Source organism: Hypomesus nipponensis, chromosome 10 (assembly GCF_054491055.1).
Source record: "Hypomesus nipponensis isolate SF chromosome 10, ASM5449105v1, whole genome shotgun sequence".
NCBI classification, from domain to species: domain Eukaryota; kingdom Metazoa; phylum Chordata; class Actinopteri; order Osmeriformes; family Osmeridae; genus Hypomesus; species Hypomesus nipponensis.
The window spans coordinates 6,748,258-6,766,245 of record NC_140370.1 but is presented as its reverse complement, the minus strand read 5'-3'; the positions used below and the strand labels follow the sequence as shown (position 1 = coordinate 6,766,245).

At 39.6% G+C, this 17,988-nt stretch overlaps 3 protein-coding genes across 3 annotated transcripts; all 3 read left to right on the top strand.

The window, feature by feature from the left end:
• Window positions 1-366: 366 nt before the first annotated feature.
• On the top strand, window positions 367-2,173 carry opn4.1 (opsin 4.1). Its single transcript, XM_084707756.1, has one exon. The coding sequence runs from the start codon at window positions 665-667 to the stop codon at window positions 2,171-2,173; it is 1,509 nt and encodes a 502-aa protein (XP_084563882.1). The 5' UTR covers window positions 367-664.
• Window positions 2,174-2,887: 714 nt separating this feature from the next.
• LOC146271122 (protein disulfide-isomerase tmx3a-like) lies at window positions 2,888-10,548 on the top strand. The gene is made up of 16 exons (XM_084708027.1): window positions 2,888-2,979; window positions 3,167-3,218; window positions 3,486-3,525; window positions 4,264-4,387; window positions 5,694-5,739; window positions 6,059-6,139; window positions 6,395-6,494; window positions 6,676-6,753; window positions 7,394-7,460; window positions 7,945-8,043; window positions 8,525-8,582; window positions 8,805-8,858; window positions 9,119-9,175; window positions 9,466-9,595; window positions 9,969-10,037; window positions 10,163-10,548. Exons 1-16 carry the CDS (start codon window positions 2,946-2,948, stop codon window positions 10,328-10,330), a joined length of 1,257 nt encoding a protein of 418 aa, XP_084564153.1. The 5' UTR covers window positions 2,888-2,945; the 3' UTR covers window positions 10,331-10,548.
• A 757-nt stretch (window positions 10,549-11,305) lies between these two features.
• cdyl (chromodomain protein, Y-like) lies at window positions 11,306-16,808 on the top strand. The gene is made up of 7 exons (XM_084708026.1): window positions 11,306-11,665; window positions 12,296-13,082; window positions 13,308-13,570; window positions 13,865-14,037; window positions 14,289-14,499; window positions 15,061-15,204; window positions 15,768-16,808. Exons 1-7 carry the CDS (start codon window positions 11,642-11,644, stop codon window positions 15,924-15,926), a joined length of 1,761 nt encoding a protein of 586 aa, XP_084564152.1. The 5' UTR covers window positions 11,306-11,641; the 3' UTR covers window positions 15,927-16,808.
• Window positions 16,809-17,988: the final 1,180 nt, after the last annotated feature.

The following is a 17,988-nucleotide window of genomic DNA, read 5'->3' as shown; positions in this document are numbered from 1 at the left end:
GTGCTGTCTGACTGCAAATGGTTGAAAGTTGTTGTGGTGGACTAATGACAGATCTAATGACTTGTAGAACATCTCTTTTGATTGACCTACATCTTATTTTATTTGTCCCTTTGCAATGTCTGACCTACAAGCTATGATACAACAATGTATTTTAAACAATGTTGTTTTTAATTTCATAGATATTTTATTCATATTTCCATTGAAAATTTCTGCTACAATCCCGTTGATCAGCTTCACAGTTGATCAAACTCCTTGACCCATTATCACAACCTACACATTAACAAAGCGTCATAGATTTGGTAAATATGCAATACAAAGTGGAGTGAAAGAGTAACTGTTCATTGTTAAATGATTTTGTGAGCATCACTGAGATTTTTATGTTGGTTCCCAGAGGTTGGAACTAGAACAGTCGAGGGCCTGGTCAATAATACCCCAGGAACACATTGATCAGGGTTCAGTATATAGCTAATGTGCAAAGAGGAGCTTATGCATTTGGTTCTGTGTAGAGAAAACCAAAAGACTTGACTGCTGGAAAGATTTTCATCTCGAGTTCTCTATACTTTTGAAATTAAAAAGAGAAAAATTCTCCCGGAGCTCATATTATAATAATAGCTCCATGTTCCAGGATTGAGTCATTTGTTGTCAATTGTTGGTTAAAGACAAGATGAGTTACCATCATTCAACTAGGAAAGGTATTTTTTGCCATCCAGGGGAACCTAACTGCACTGAGGTTTTTACCGACCATCAGCAGCATCTCTCTGCCAGGACATCTAAACATCTGCACCTCCCCTTCCACGAACCTACCCATGGGCCTCACATTGAGCATCCTCACCTTTTCCCTACAGTGGATGTCCCAGACCACGCACACTACATCATCGGCTCTGTCATTCTCATGGTGGGTATCACAGGGGTGCTGGGAAATGCCCTGGTCATTTATGTCTTCTGTCGCAGCCGCACCTTGCGCACTCCCAGCAACTTGTTTGTAGTGAACCTGGCCATAGCTGACTTTCTCATGTCCCTGACCCAGTCACCAGTGTTTTTTGTGGCCAGCCTACACCGCCGATGGGTTTTTGGAGAGCGTGCCTGCGAGCTCTATGCCTTTTGCGGTGGCCTCTTTGGCATCTGCTCCATGATGACCCTGACAGCCATCGCTGCCGACCGATGCATGGCCATCACTCAACCGCTGGCCTCACTCGGCGGGATGAGTAGGAAGCGGGCTGTTATGGTGCTGGTGGCTGTGTGGCTGTACTCGCTGGGCTGGAGTCTGCCGCCTTTCTTTGGTTGGAGCGCCTATGTGCCTGAGGGCCTCCAGACCTCCTGCAGCTGGGACTACATGACCTTCACGGCACCGGTGCGTGCCTACACCATCCTCCTCTTCACTTTCGTCTTCTTCATCCCTCTGGGCGTGATAGGCGGCTGCTACTTTGCCATCTTCCGTGCCATCAGGCGAATTGGGCGCGAGGTTCAAGGAATGGACTGTGGTGACAAGGCGTACGAGCGCCTTCGCAGTGAGTGGCGGATGGCCAAGGTGGCGCTGGGGGTTATATTGCTTTTTGTGGTGTCTTGGTCACCCTACTCGGCAGTGGCACTGACCGCCACTGCGGGGTATGCCCATCTGCTGACCCCTTACATGAACTCAGTCCCTGCAGTGATCGCCAAGGCCTCGGCCATTCACAATCCAATCATCTATGCCATCACTCACCCAAAGTACCGCGCCGCCATTGGACGGTACGTACCACTCTTACGGTCCTTCCTGCGTGTCAGAGAGAAAGAACTGCGCTCATCTTTCAGCTCCAGCAACACTTCCTCACGGCGACCCACTCTCACCAGCCAGTGCTCCCTGGGTGTTGGCATGGGCGTTGGGGCATGTGTCAATGGGCGTTGGGGAAAAAGCCGACTCTCCTCTGTTTCTGACACAGAATCTTGTTGGACAGAGAGTGAGGCAGACGGCTCCAGCGTCAGCTCACTTCCATTCATCCGGCGCGTCTCCACTGAGATTTCTGCAGATACGGCCATTCACAACCAACAGCAAAGTGGGCCTGCTGGACAGAAAGAGGTGTCTGACAGTCTCAGAGTCAGCTACATCGCTAGCCCACCTTCAGTATTTGATGGTGATTCATCTGATGTTGGGAATCTATCTGATGGCAAGGCTCTCCTGCTTTCTACCAACTAAAAAAAAGATGTACTGTAAATGGCATTTTAGGTTTTTCTTTCACATAGCCATGACTTGCTTTTTTGTACACACAAACTGAAATGGTTTTAATCAGCTAGTAATGCAAAGATGTTTTCTTCAATAAATTATTGAAAAAGCACCAGTATGTAGCTACCAATGATCAGTGAGTATCAATAAGAAAATGTTCTAAACAATCTCCCGTATTGCATGCTTTTAGTAAAATTTAATTGTTATAATTTGTAATTGAACTACAATCACTTGCTCTCTGAATATAGTTAATGGCTGCACTTTTAGACAAGATCAAGGAATATTTGTCAAGATCCTCTTTTAAGTTTTGTAATATTTTATTAAAACGGTGAGCTTACTTATAGCAGCAACACTGTTTATATTTATATTATATTAGCCTACATATACAAATATTTATGTAACTTTACATCTTCTGATTTTTCGATCAGTAGTCTGGTCACAGATTTTCCAGCTGGCACCATTAGGTTAAGGACTATCATCAACCTAGTGAAATCCACAGGGTTTAGATTTGTCGCTTTTTATTTGTCTTTGTAAACATTTTCCATTCTGGTAGGACATTCAGTGTACACAAAATATTATTTTGAGCCATTAGCAAAATAAACCATTTCCTCTCTAGTAAGATCCCGTCTGTGACTTTTATTTTGACGTTAAGCTTAGCCTTGTAGGTAATACCACCGTTTGCTACGGTATAGAGACACTGTCAGAACCACGCGTTTGTCTGACATCATTTTGGACATACAACAAAATGGCATATATTAAGTGCCAAGTTATATGTACAGGTATGATAACCAAACTAAATGTATCTATTTATGATTTTGTAAATAAATGTTAACTTTAGTCCAAATAGGGAATTATTTTTGCTATATTCATGAGATGCAAAATATATCATAACTGACGCGGTCTACTAAAGGATTTCAACAAAATGCTAATTTTATATAAAATAAAGACCAACACTTTGAATTACAGTTTTGCTGACTGTAAGTGCGGTGTCAGGCTATGTGGTGGAGCTCGACGACACGTAAGTAATTGTCTTATTCTGTCAAGTCGTTTTTTTAATAGGTTACATTGGAAATCAATAACTAAATACCAGAAGGTTTATTGAAAATGGGATAAAGTAGCCTACTAGGCCTATGTTAAATAACGGGACACTAACAAGGTTAGACACAGTGCACTAACCATGCGTTCTAGAGAAATTGATTCCCATATATACTTATAATTGTAAGATTCTGTATGTCTCAATTGTGACTCCTCGCCCCAATCACCTTGAATTACATTTATTTTGCAGGTTTACTGAAACAAAAGGAGAAGATATATGGCTGATAAAAGTATGCATGCATTGTATTTCAGACAGTTTACACATAAGTAAAAGCTATAATTGGATTCAAGACCACTTTATTTGTCCCTTACTTTATTGCTCCCTTGGGACATATGTCCTGGACATAAGAATATTACAGAATAATGATATAGACCATCAGCATACATTTAACCTAAGAAGTATAATCTGAAGTTCTGATTGTAGAATAGCATAGCATTTAAGCAGTATTGCCACTGGTCAAAAAGGTAAACCAATTAAAATAACTTCTGGTATGAGGGACCATGCTAAGACCGAGCAGTGAAACAGCCTTGTTGATGTGTTCTATCAAATAGGTTTGATTATGATGGCTAGTAGGCCTTCATCAAACTGTCCATCAAGCATGGATTTACATTTACCAAGCGATCTATGTATGTCTTTCAATCATCAATCTCACAAAGTTGTCAATATAGTGACAACGTTTTTGCAATGTTCAGATAAGCAGATAAGCTTGACATTAACTTAATTTATCATGTGAAAATCACACTTGTCATGTACAAACAATTAAAAACCTTCTAGGTAAAAAAAAAACTGTCAACTGTCTAAATTTTGGACAGTTGAATAAAAAAAAAATATTTATGCAAAGTTGATTTAGAAAACATGTTTTGCACGTGAATACAGTTGGATAATCTAACACAGTCTAGAATCAATTAATGTATTTATTCTTATTGCTTTATACCTGCATTTATCTGTGTTTATATGTGCATGACAGTTCTATGCTCCTTGGTGCACATTCTGCAAAGAATTGAGCCCGGTGTGGCATGATGTTGCAGCAGAGTTGAAAAGTATGGGGTCAGAGGTCAATGTGGGAAGAGCTGACGCCTCAACACAGACCAGTAAGTATTCAGGCATCATTACGATGAATATAGAGAACATCTAGATTGAATTCCCTAAAGGCCAACTAAACATACCTACTAATATAAAGTAAGGTATACCTTGTCTGAAGCTTGGTTTTCATGCCTAATCTACACATATACATATTTTAGTCTAGGGGTTGCTAGTCCCTAAATCAGTAAATACCTTATTTACATGTCTGTATGTCAGTTGTATGTCTATGGACAAGACACTTTTTCAGCCTATCCCATTTTATTGTTTAACTGATATCAGTAAATGGTAAGACATTGGGATGATTGAATTCTAATTGTGGAGGAAGCCATAGCTACAAATTCAACTGTAAAGTCAGCATATCTCGCAGCAGTTCCATAGAACTGATATAAAAGTACAGAGATTTATGAACTGTGTTCCTTGTAGACCAGCACCTAGATATTCTTACACAAGTAAGTACACCTCTGTAACTTCTCTGTAAACCGCCATTTCATCATAAAATAAAATATTCATGTAGCTTGCCTCTTGGTTGTAACTAGAAAATAAAGCAACCAATCCCAGACTGACTCGTCAACATTATTCCTAAGAAGACCAGTCTATTCACACTAATAGGCTTACAAAAGATTTACAAGCCTGAAGCAGTCATGGTCTTTACCTATTCCAAGTGTGTAAGTGATTTGTGCAACATATGCTGAGCCATGCTTCCAGATGGACTTGTAAAGCACAGTTAGCAATTTCAGTATCATTGTCAGGCTTTAAAAGCCATTCAAACTCCCCAAAGTAGTGAGGTTTAAAGAGAGAGGATTCTTGATTCTTTTAGTAGTCCATACATGTAAAAGACACGCAACTTCATTTTAAACAATGTTATTTACAGTCACTTTAATGCAATATAAATAGGGGAACTACATAAAAAAATATTTCTAAGCAAGGTTACTAATGTACTGTAAGAATCCAACCGATTTATTCATGCACTAGGAGGCCCACAAAATAAAATTACTCTGCCACAGTCACCAGAAAAGGCTATCCGATCCTACAATCTGGGATTGGCTTTTAAATTCCAGTCATCATGCCACTAATGAGGATCGTCTCAACATGTCCACAAATGCGCCACTTGATTATATCTAACAAGCACTATGAATTACATTAATCAATCATACTATGATCATTTTGAAATGTACATGCACTGTATTTTCCATTTATGATGGTTTGCTAGTAGTGCATATGTATTTATCTTGAAAGTTAAAATAACACTCCTCTTGGAATTTCATCCTGGAAATATGCTCCCCACTCTATTTCTTCCTAAATTTCTACATTTAGGTCTTGCAAAGGAGTTCAGAGTGGGAGGTTATCCAGCTATAAAGATGTAAGTATTTTTGTAATGTAATACTGTGAAAACGTTGTACTTTAACGCTCTGAGTAACTAAGATAGCGCTCACATATTGTCAATTGAGGTCCCACATAATCAGTATATGCAATAATTCCCATTCTGTAGTTCACAAGTCTGTCATATCTTTAATGTTGTGCGTTCTCTGTTTTCAAAGGCTGCAGAGCAAGCAGTAAACCACAGTACACATTTAAATGAGGTTTAGAAATGCATAAATACATTTGTACTTTATTGGTTAACGCTGTCAATAAATTCTGTCCTGTGAGTTTGTTGACTGATATTCTTAATTCTCCGTTAGGTTGAAAGATAATGTGAAGTACAACTATCGAGGCCCTAGAACCAAAGATGGCATCCTTGATTTTGCTACTAGAGTATCTGGGTAAGACTGTTGGTATAACTTAAGTGACTTAGTGTAAACTGTAATTGTTTGCATCAATACCTGTAGATTACTTGTTTGGTATTGTAGCGGCCATCATTTAAGTTTTAATTTAAAGGTGCTTCACTTCTTTACAAATATCTTTCTCATCCATACTATTTTTAGGCAAACTTTTATCAGATATGTTACCTATTTACAGCAGTAAACATTAGTTCATCTGACCATTTTTGTCCATTGATTTCCTTTTCTTTGCTCTAGACCTTTGGTGAGGGCCCTAACCACCCCACAGTTGTTTCAACATGCTTTAAGTAGACACAATGTTCTCTTTGTCTACGTTGGTGGGGCTTCCCTATTGAAGGTAATACACACTCTCTCTGCGAGTCTCACTCCAAAAATCGAGCCCTCACATACATACATGCACACACAGTACATTTAAATTCAGTTATGTTGATGTGTTTTGCCAAGCACCTTGCTTTATTGTGTATTACAGTATTTCCTATAACCGGTTTTTGAGACCTCTGTATTTTCTTGATTCTCAGACAGACTATGTTTCTTCAGCCAAGGAGCTGATTGTGCATACATATTTCTTCTCTGCCTCAAGGGATGTTTTACCTAAGGTGAGGTTTAGCAGTTAGTATGCTAGCCTAGCATGATGCAACGCCATATAGGTGTTTAACCCTGAGTGAGTCTGCCATCTGTTTTGTTGCTATAGTCCCTCTAAATCTGTCAATCTCGCTTGTCCTCTTCTATAATCCCGAATTAAGGAGTAAGCAATCTAGTGAACCAACCACCTTTTACCATTTCCATTCTGTTGAACCTTTAAAAAAAATATATGATTTTCTGTTGTATCTAAAAGTGTATTCATGAGTCGCTTCTGCATCTGGATTTGCGGAATTATTCTTCCATTTGGCTCTGATTGGATGCAAGGATGACCATTTGTCTGGAACACTTTCACATCCTTACTCCAGCCCGCTTACAGAAGACTTCATGAGCAAGGATGATTTGGCGGGCACTTGCTCAAGTCAGAAATAAAGTTGTATCAAGATACAGAAACAACTTCTAAATACATTTTAAATTTTAAAGAAAATCTTATTAAACCTATGTTCTCCCTACGGAAATCAGCCAATGTAATAACGAGTTGATATAACTGTCTTACAGAATTCAGGGCTGCCTCCGAATATCTAGTTAGCACTATATTGGCCTACTGTATGTGTCTAAACTTTGTTTATCAATGACTCTGCTTTTTTTTACTGACAGGGGGTAACCATTCATCCTCTTCCAGCTGTTGTTGTGTTCAAGGAGGGGACATACTATACTTATGACAGTAAGAGAACCCCCAGTACAATGTTGATGATAACTAATGCAGATAAAACACACACACACCCTACGCTGCCTGCTGTTAAAAGGCTGTTTAGGACATACTGTAGCATCTTTTTTTGTTTGTGTGTCATGAATCCAAAATCCAATGGCTGTAGTTGGCCAAGCCATTCAGAATCTGTCAAAGACACTGCGGATGTCATCCCTTATGTATACAGTATGCAGATTTCCCAATGCTTAAAATTCTAGAAGTGTTCGTTAAACACCATACTCCATTTGAAGTAACCCTCATCCCTGTTATGAATATTTAAATGTAATAAAGATGCCTGTCTGGCAGGTTATTTGTTGTTCTGTTGGGAAAAAAATCTATATTACTTAACAGTATTCTGTCAATGATCATTTCATCATAAATCGTAGAAAAGGATTGTACTGTACATGCTTCTCAACATTTGTAAACATTTCCAGTAAAAGATTTTTTGCTTTTCTCACAGTGGACCAAGATGGTGATCTCACATCCTGGATAAATAGAGAGCGTTTCCCTTATTATCTAAAGATTGATACTTATACTTTGTATGCAATGGGAGATTCAGGTACTGTACATTTTGAGGGGGATTTGTTCTGTAGTTATGACTGTAGCCCATTCTCCTAGCCTTCGGAGACAACACTGAAATGTTGACTTAGTCTTAGCATTGTTTAACACTACTGTTAAACATGTTATTTTTGATATAGATCTTTCTGTTTCTTTGGACAGGAAATATATATTAGTTATAAGATAAACATAATCCATAGTTTTGTTTTACATTTAGTCATTTAGCAGATGCTCTTATCCAGAGCGACTTACAGTAAGCACAGGGACATTCCCCCGAGTCAAGTAGGGTGAAGTGCCTTGCCCAAGGACACAGCGTAATTTTTGGCTCGAACCAGCAACCTTCGATTACTATCCCGATTCCCTAACCGCTCAGCCACCTGACTCCACTATTTTTTAGAAATCAATTGAACGGTTTATATTTTGCTTGTCTATTGACCTGAAGATGATAGCTTGGCTGATTCTGTCCTTTTTTCTCTCTTCAGGCAAACTGGTGGTTTTGGCTCTAGTTGATGAGAAGAAACTTTCACAATATAGCATCCGGTATAGGGATCTGTTTATTCCAGTAGACTACAATTCTTGACTAGACTACAAAAGTAGAAAACAACAGTGTTCCTAAGTAGCGTTTGACTGTATTTGGAAAAAATCCCGGCATCTACACTACATGAGTTAATCATTCATTATTCATGCAGTACATGTTGTGGTTACTGTCGTTGCTAACAGGCATAGACAGAGATTGATTTGGAACTATATATTATTTTCCAGTTACAAGACAATGGTGGAAAAAGTGTCTAGAGAATACAAGGAGCTTTACCGCAGGTGAGTCTTATCAAAAACACTTACACTGATAATAAAAATGTTATCAATATCAGTCCTTAGATAGTTGTACATAACAAACTGGTTTGCTGGTCAACCAGACATTTTGGACAACATTTATCAAATACATATTTGCCAAGGAAGACCATTTTTGTGCATACACTGCCCTTTCCGTCCAAACACAATTTATGTTAAACTTGTTAGTTTGATTTTATGTAGAATTTGAATAATTATGCATGCTGTAATATCTAGTGTCTTTCAAGTGAACTCCAGTTTGGTTATATGGAAGGGAAGGATTACATTGATGGGCTCATCATGGGGTAGGTATGATAGAAACATGATAGAAAAATTACCTATGAATTTAAATCTTTGCATATAATTTATTTGCATGAATGTACCACACCAACTTTGTTGAATTATCTGCAGCAGTTTGATGTGATGTCATGTCAGCATAGACAAATATTTCCGACACCTTTTATAGACAATGTCTCACAGAATTACAAGAATTGTGGTTTTGATGGTATAATTTTGTTCATGTTTTTTTCATGTTGTGCTTATTACGTCTCCATATTAAGATCATGTTTAAACAGCCATGTTTTTCTGTTGACAGGGAAGTGGCCATACCTTCCATTATTATGCTAAACCTGTCAAATGATGGATATTTTTTGCCACCTGATGAAGTACAGACAGAGGAGCAGTTGGTGCAATTTATTAATGGTGTATTGGATGGTAGCTTCAAGGTAAGGCCACTGTAGTATATACCAACATGTAAATTAATAGAAATGTTTAAATAGTAAAACATTTTGATTGTTTAGTTCTTAAAATTAGTTAGACTATTTTACTTTTTTACTTTAAATTTAAGATCCGTGTATGTTTATTGTTTGCACCTTCCTGCTACAGTACATTCTGTGTTTGTGTAAACCTACATGGCAAATAAACCAAATTCCGATTCTGAAATGGATAACAATATGATTTGAAATTAATCTGTATACATTCATTTGTGTAACTGACGTTTTACATGTATCGTATGGCACATAGTTTGCTACTACTTTGAGTTTAAAGTTAATCTTACTGTACTTTCCTGCATGAATAATCAAAACCCTCTTGTTTCAGTCTCAAGGGGGTAATGGAGTATTTCAGCGATTCCAGAGGTTTGTGTACAACACCAAACTGACTGTGATGGTAAGGATATTGTTTGAAGAATACCACAGAAATTGTCAATTTGAGTTCATTTTATATTAACTTTAAATTGACAAAAATGAATGACTTTCTCTTTCCCATATCTCTCTCTCTTTCTTCATTTTCAGCCTATATACACCAAAGCACCATATTTGATCATCACGGTCCTTATAATCTTTATGACTGGTTTCGGAATTATGTTTTACTTTTTATATACTTGTTGTTGTTCATCTGAAAAGGACGAAGAAGAGCCCAGTTCTGGGGCAAAGAGCCAGGCTGACAAAAAGGCAGATTAACTGTAGTGATGACAACTGCTTTTTTTAAATCAATCCCAAACTTCTTTTGAACATGTAAACCTTTTTCAAACAAGCAGCAGCTAGCCAGGTGGTACTCCAATATTTATTATTAAAAGAACAATAGCTACAGGGACCTAACTGAAAGTGATTCTCATAATAAAACATGCATGTTTTCAAGTTAATGTGAAACATGGTTCTATTTCTGTAAAAAAAAATAATCTTGTTTTAGTAAGGCATCGGAGGTAAAGTAGTGCCTACAGAAGGACAACATGACTTAGCTCATGAAGACCCACATAACTGGAACTTTGAGATATTTAACACATGCATGAATGTTTAAAGTAAACAGTGGTACTAATGAAGTGTGTAGCATACTGAAAACCTCATGGACGCTAAATGCAGTGAAAGTATCCATGTCAGTGAAAGTCTACATGTCAGTGTCTGCCTACTTAGCTACTCCTGACCCAAGGGCATGGAAATAAGTAAATTTTCATGAAGTGTGTGCTCTGATTCTATCGTTAAGATACGGAACAGTTGTAGTTTCCAGATCATCCCTCTATGTAATTTTTCTACATACTTGCTTCCTTTTTCTTCCTCTTTCTGTGTATCTATTCATTTCCATATATTAATATCCCACATCCATTTCCACTATCGAACATAAAGTATATCTGTATTTTCACTATTCCAGTATAACTTTAAAACAGGGACATGTGAAGCCAACTGAATCATTATTAACGGATACTGTAATACTATGCAATCCTTTTCCTGTTATCAGCCAATGTGGTCCTTTCTTGACAGGGCAGATTATGTGGATCATTTTCTTTTGATTTAATCCTTAAAATACTACATTTACTCCTACAATTACCGAGTTAACTTTAAGTATCATTTTAATTTGGCAATATATACAAGTCCCTTAACAGTGCCTTTTCGGTAGCGAAATATTACTTTTATTTTGGAATTGAAATTAGCCGGAAGTTGGCTCAATGCAGATGTAGGAAGGCTGAAAAGTAAAGTTTTAGCAAGTTATTATTTGTTTTGCTATCTTTGAATCCCTGTACGTTCGTGATTCGTTAGCTGGAAAGCTAACGATGTTGCGTAACTCAGACAATTAGCTACCAAGGAGATATTAGGCTATCAAGTACTTTGATACCCCCAGTGATAGGCTACATTGCTAAGACGCTAGCTAGCTAGCTAGCTAGCTAGAGTACTCGCACTCAATTCGCAGCTACTCAACATCAACTGCGACTATTCAAAAGTGTCACCGAATCCTCCTTCTGGAAAATCAAACACCAATACAGTCTGTAACCACTCAGAATGGCCACAGAAGAGCTTTATGAGGTATGAAGCATCCGTAGGTCGTTCATGCGACATGACTAGTCGCACAAAACTCGCTAGTCGGTACTATCTGGGCTGGACAGCTAGCCAAGTACTTCTGAATACCTTAGCTAGCTAACATGACGATACCTATTTCTTACAGCAAAGCTATCTTTAAGACATTCAGGTTTTTAAATGTCTCTGGTCACCTTGTATACAGAGAAGTTAACCAGCAGGCACATTTCTTGCTGTCATTGCTTGCTTACTAACTAATTTAGCTTACCAACGCGTGGCTGAGACTGGGAACAACTTGACTATCTAGATTCTAGATACAGTGGATATAGCAATAACCTACAGTGGCATTGTTTATTTGGGTGACATGGGCATAGTATCTATATCACATATATAGTATATATGTGAAAATGGAAGACAGATTGCCTGTGCTTTAAACACTACGACATACTGCATAAAAGTAGGCCTACTTTTAACCACCATCAACGGATTTTGTTTGGTATTCACAGTAATTTGTTCAAGCCAGTGATTTTGGTTCATCATATGTTCAATTGTCTCTTGATCTTAAACTAACTGTAATTTAGTTTTGAGGGTGAATAAAATTGTGCAATCATGATGTATTTTCCTGTTCACATCCCCAAGGTTGAGAGGATAGTGGATAAGAGGAAGAGTAAGAAGGGAAAGATGGAGTACCTGGTGCGCTGGAGGGGCTATGGTTACGAGGGAGATACCTGGGAGCCTGAAACACACTTCTCCAACTGCATGACGTTCATCCACGAGTATAACCGTCAACAGAGTGAAAGACAAAGAGACGACTCCATACTACGTTCCACACGCAGTCCTGCCAGCCACAGTACCGGCGCCAACAACAATGCCCGCAAGCAGATTTGCAGGCCACAACCACACAGTTTCAGTTCTGGCAACAGGGCCAGTGCAAGCAGTGCCAAAGTAAAACAAGAGAACGTTTATTGTCCCACCTCAGTAGCAACCAAACAGCAGTTGCCACAGCAGGACAGGCGTGACACTGACGTTCAAATAGATTCTCAGAAGCTAACCTCAACCCAGAAGTCCAGTGGTGCAGTATCCAGCACAGGTTATACCCCAACTTCTCTGATGGGCACAGCAAGGCGAAGTGTGGACTTGGCCAAGTCTGGGATTAAAATATTGGTGCCCAGAAGCCCTATGAACAACCATGTGGACTCTGAGCAGTCACCAAGTGAGGCAGCTCACAGTTTGGAGCAGGGAGGCCAGGAGCCTGACTCTGTGCCTCCCGAGGTAGCCTTGCTGGTGAAGCCTGCTGGGGTGTTGCTCGGACCAGGGGAAGAGCGAGCCCGCATGGGGACGAGGCCCAGGGTTCCAACTCAACCTCCATTGCCCCCCTCACAAGTTCCTGTAACTCCCGCAGCCATATGCTCTCTCAATGGACGAGGTGAGGAAATGTTGCCATCCACTGTTTTGTGTGCATGTGGCATGTTTTAGTGATAAAAGTTGACTAATATCACTATGAACGATGTAACAACTTTAGCAACACAATGCAGTTATAAATAGGTACCTATGAACCTATTTAAAGGCACAATTGAAATATTTTGAACTCATGGCCTTCTCAAAGTAATTGTCATAGTAAAATCACTCCTTCTGTGCTTTCTGAACCTAGGACCATCAACACTAATGAATACTCTGACAGCAAATAGGATGGCAAGCCTGCAGAGCGCAGTGGCAGGAGTTACCAGTGTCTCTCACGTGACAGGAAAACGGCGTTTTGAAGAACGCTCTGCCTTTGACAAACGGCTTAGATTTAGTGTTCGACAAACAGAAAGTGCCTACAGGTACAGGGACATTGTTGTCAAGAAGCAGGACGGGTTTACACACATTCTGCTTTCCACCAAGTCCTCTGAAAATAACTCCCTCAATCCTGATGTGAGTCATGAATGTTTGTTTTAATTATCACACACTAGGTATTACAATAATGCATTGTGTTATATCAGTGCTTTTCAAAAAAACTCAAATACAACATGGAAATGATGCGGGCTGCTTGTGAAATGGGTAACAAATGTGCCCCCGACAATTGATATAGTCTTTGTAGATATTTGGCAATTTTATGTAAATATTCATGCGCTGGGGATTGCAAAATATATGTAGCTTTTGTCAATAGATAACAAATTGACCACAACATCCTTTCTGTATTTGCGACCTTTTGTAACTTTTCCTCAGGTGATGAAAGAGATGCAGAGTGCCATGGCAACAGCGGCGGCTGACGACAGTAAGCTGGTCCTGCTGAGTGCAGTGGGCAGTGTCTTCTGCTACGGTCTAGACTTCATCTACTTCATCCGACGACTCACGGAGGACAGGAAGAAAGAAAGCATTAAGATGGCTGAAACCATTAGGTAGGAAGGTGATGATTGTGAGATGAGCAGTTCGGTCAATTTGAAGCGTCTGGTTATCAACAGAACCTTAATTGTTGACCACCATTGAGCAGTGTCAAATTTAGATTAGTTTTTGTGTAAAAACCATTAAAAAAAAATAAAACATCCACATTTGTAGTGAAGTGTATACAACTGTTAAAGTTTGTGTAGACTGAAACAATAGAAGGCAATAATAATACAGCCGTTCTGCTTTCCCCTCCCACAATTTCTAGAACATTTGTTAACACGTTCATCCAGTTCAAGAAGCCCATCATCGTAGCTGTGAATGGACCTGCAGTGGGACTCGGGGCTGCGATCCTCCCCTTGTGTGATGTGGTCTGGGCCAATGAAAAAGCCTGGTTCCAGACTCCCTACACAACGTATGGACAGACCCCAGATGCCTGTGCTTCCCTGACCTTCCCTCGCATCATGGGCGTAGCCTCGGTCAGTTTGGCTTTAAAATCTCATAACCATGTACTGTCAGAATAAACATAGGGAATTAGAGTCCCTTAGGCTTTGTCAAGGTATTTGTTTGAATCCACATTATGTTCTTATAAGTGTAGCGTTAAGATACTTGTTGCAGCTAAGGGGTTAGGATTTCATTAGTTACTAATGACAATCATAAAGGGGTTACCAATACCATTGGTAATTACAGCCTTATTTACACTATATAGAACAGATGTGGTTGACTAGTTGCTCAGTTTAATTGAATTAGGTGTTGACCAAATGTGACTCAGTCTTGTTTGTATCATCTTTTTTATATGAGGGAAAATGTGTATTCTGTCAGCGGGGATTTCTCACTCATTCTGTTAATTCATCTACCTGTCCTATCCAGACATAACAATCTCTCCATCATGCACTTCCTTATGAGTCACTCTCAAGTCTCCACCTGTCTTCCTCTTCCACAATCCCTTTCCCCCTTACAGTACTGTTTGCTTTCTCCTCTCCACTCAGTCCAACACCTTTCTTATAGGCCTGTGTTACTTTCCGCTCTGTCTCCTCCAGGCTAATGAGATGCTGCTGAGTGGGCGGAAGCTGACCGCCCAAGAGGCCTGTGCCAAAGGCCTTGTGTCCCAGGTTCTGTGGCCAGGAACTTTCACTCAGGAGGTGATGGTTCGCATTAGGGAGCTAGTCTCTTGTAATTCAGTTGTAAGTCATCCTTTTCCTTTGATTTTCACGTTTATTTTGAATGTTTTTATAGCATCTCCTCACACAGTCATTGGCAGTGTTTAGCTTCCCAGTTTATATCTTTTGTTCTCTCACTTTTTAGACCATCAAAAGCCATCCCCCTCCTTTTACCCCCCCACCCCCACCCCACACACACACACTTCACAAATGGTGTCCACTTGATTGATTTTCAGTATCAATAGATAATTGATTTTCAGTATCAATAGATAATTGATTTTCAGTATCAATAGATAAGTTTGGCACACTGATCTTTTGTGATAAATTCAGACACTAGTGGGCTGTCAAGGAACAAATATTTTGTTGGGAATCAAAATGATCAAGATCTCAGCAACAGTTATAAATGGAAACAACCTTGTAGTAAAAAAAAAAGACAAGAAAAAGTGACTTGCTCAGATGAAAATGTCATCTACAGTACATCCCTATTCAGTCAATGCCTCCATGTCCATTGGTCATTTTTCTTCTCACTTTTGCTTTCTTTTTTCTGTCGCTTCTCCATGTGGGGACCTCTGCTTATTGCACCGTAGGTCTTGCGAGAGTCCAAAGCATTGATGAGAAACACAAACCGAGGTGCTCTGGAGCAAGCCAATGAACGTGAGTGCGAGGCACTGAAGAGAGTATGGGGCTCATTGCAAGGAACAGACTCCATCCTCAAGTACCTGCAGAAGAAAACAGATGAATTTTAACACACACAAACTTCCCCCATAGCTCCTGCAAGGTATGACTGTCAAGTGAAGTAGCTCCTGTGTACAGTCATGGAAGAAAACAACGCTTCTACATACAGAACAGGACGGTTGCATAAGTTTGCAGAAACACAGATCTTTGCTTCTAAGCATTGTTTTTACTATTTTACTAATCACCATGGCCTTTAGAAGAAAATTCTGCTTGGAACAGTATCAGCTAACCGGCATACATTGAACGGATTGGCAAGCAAGATGTTGGTTTGCTGTTTGAACATGAACCAGCCTTATGACATCAATAGAGCACAATAAAAATGACTGAAACGGCAGTGTGTTGATGGACCATGCAAAGAGTCATTGGAGATGACTTGAAACTGTGCCCAAATGCTAATGAACTTGATTGGTGAGGACTTTCAAAAATATTTTGGGGACTCTGACTACCATTCATAAGTGAAAGTATAAGTTCAACCATAAGTAAGTGTTAGTAACTAACGGCTGTTGTCTATTTTAGTTTGTCTTGACTGTAATTATTTTCCTTTAGGCTGAGATGGCTGTGACAGTGGTGGGGTTTTGGGTACAAGAAGTTGTTTATTTTTATTTTGTATTAATAGTAATTTAAATATGACTTAAACTAACTCCTGTATTGTTGCCTCTCAAGTTCAAGTACATTTGCAGGTATGTGTTTGGGATATTTGTACCCTCTTATATTGTCAATCAGGAGTCTCACTATTTATCCATTATATGGTTATTACACATTGTGCTATGATCAGACCTACTGTCACTCATTTGTTGGTATGAAGATACATTGGTTTTAGAATGGAAACAAGTAGGCCCTCATAATGGTCCCTACCACAAACTATTTTCATGAATTAAATCAATTTTGTTGAATATTTGTCACATTCTTATTTTGATATGTAAAGTACTAGCCTGTTCACTTCAATCAAATTAACATTCATACACTTAATTTAAGCAAATTGTGGTTTCTAGGTACTTCATTTGGTTACTTGTACTGTTCTATATAGTTAAAGCCACTGTTTATTGTATGAATGTTTGCACAAAACCTCCTTATAGCACTCAGGTTTTGTAGACTTCCTCACACAATTACAGGCAGTGTGAAGGCTTTTGACTGTATAGTGCACAAGTTAATTGGATTCATGTTTGGGATTATATATTAGAAATTCGCTCTCGCAAATGTGCGATGAGCCATAACTTTTCTTTGTTTTCAAAGCTGCCAATAGGGTGGCAGCTGGGGTGGCACGGCTGTTTTTAGGTTGGCTGATGCCACCCCATGCCACCCCAGTAGATCCGCCCCTGAATCATGGGCGAAACATCTTCTGTTTATACCGTTAAATGTCATGCAGTTGTCTTATACACTTTAGTATCAATTCTGACTAATAGTAACACTTCTGGTCATTACGTTATGAAGCCAAAACCTTTTTCATGCTATTGCAGGTCAACTTGCACATGAGATAATGGAGACTGACCCAGACTGGGCACCCTCCCACCATCTGGGTCACACAGAAATCACTCTCACCAACACTGCACACTCTGCAAGGCGAAGGAAGAGGTAGCAAAGAAAAAACACTGCAAGCAGCTGAAGCCTGTGAGCAACACACAGAAAATGAAACACAAGAGGGTGGATATGGTGAGCAACACACAGTGGATGAGACACAAGAGGCTGGAGATGGTGAGCAACACACAGAAAATGAAACACAAGAGGGTGGATATGGTGAGCAACACACAGTGGATGAGACACAAGAGGCTGGAGATGGTGAGCAACACACAGTGGATGAGACACAAGAGGCTGGAGATGGTGAGCAACACACAGTGGATGAGACACAAGAGGCTGGAGATGGTGAGCAACACACAGTGGATGAGACACAAGAGGCTGGAGATGGTGAGCAACACACAGTGGATGAGACACAAGAGGCTGGAGATGGTGAGCAACACACAGAAAATGAAACACAAGAGGGTGGATATGGTGAGCAACACACAGTGGATGAGACACAAGAGGCTGGAGATGGTGAGCAACACACTGAGAATGAGACCCACAACACACAGGAGGTGG

Coding starts and splice junctions, on each gene's coding strand:
- opn4.1 (XM_084707756.1), top strand. CDS start 665: ATGAGTTACCATCATTCAACTAGGAAAGGTATTTTTTGCCATCCAGGG.
- cdyl (XM_084708026.1), top strand. CDS start 11,642: ATGGCCACAGAAGAGCTTTATGAG. Junction 13,571..13,864: donor ATAACTCCCTCAATCCTGAT/GTGAGTCATGAA, acceptor ACTTTTCCTCAG/GTGATGAAAGAGATGCAGAG. Junction 15,205..15,767: donor TAGTCTCTTGTAATTCAGTT/GTAAGTCATCCT, acceptor ATTGCACCGTAG/GTCTTGCGAGAGTCCAAAGC.
- LOC146271122 (XM_084708027.1), top strand. CDS start 2,946: ATGGCATATATTAAGTGCCAAGTTATATGTACAG. Junction 3,526..4,263: donor AAGATATATGGCTGATAAAA/GTATGCATGCAT, acceptor TGTGCATGACAG/TTCTATGCTCCTTGGTGCAC. Junction 9,596..9,968: donor TATTGGATGGTAGCTTCAAG/GTAAGGCCACTG, acceptor CTCTTGTTTCAG/TCTCAAGGGGGTAATGGAGT.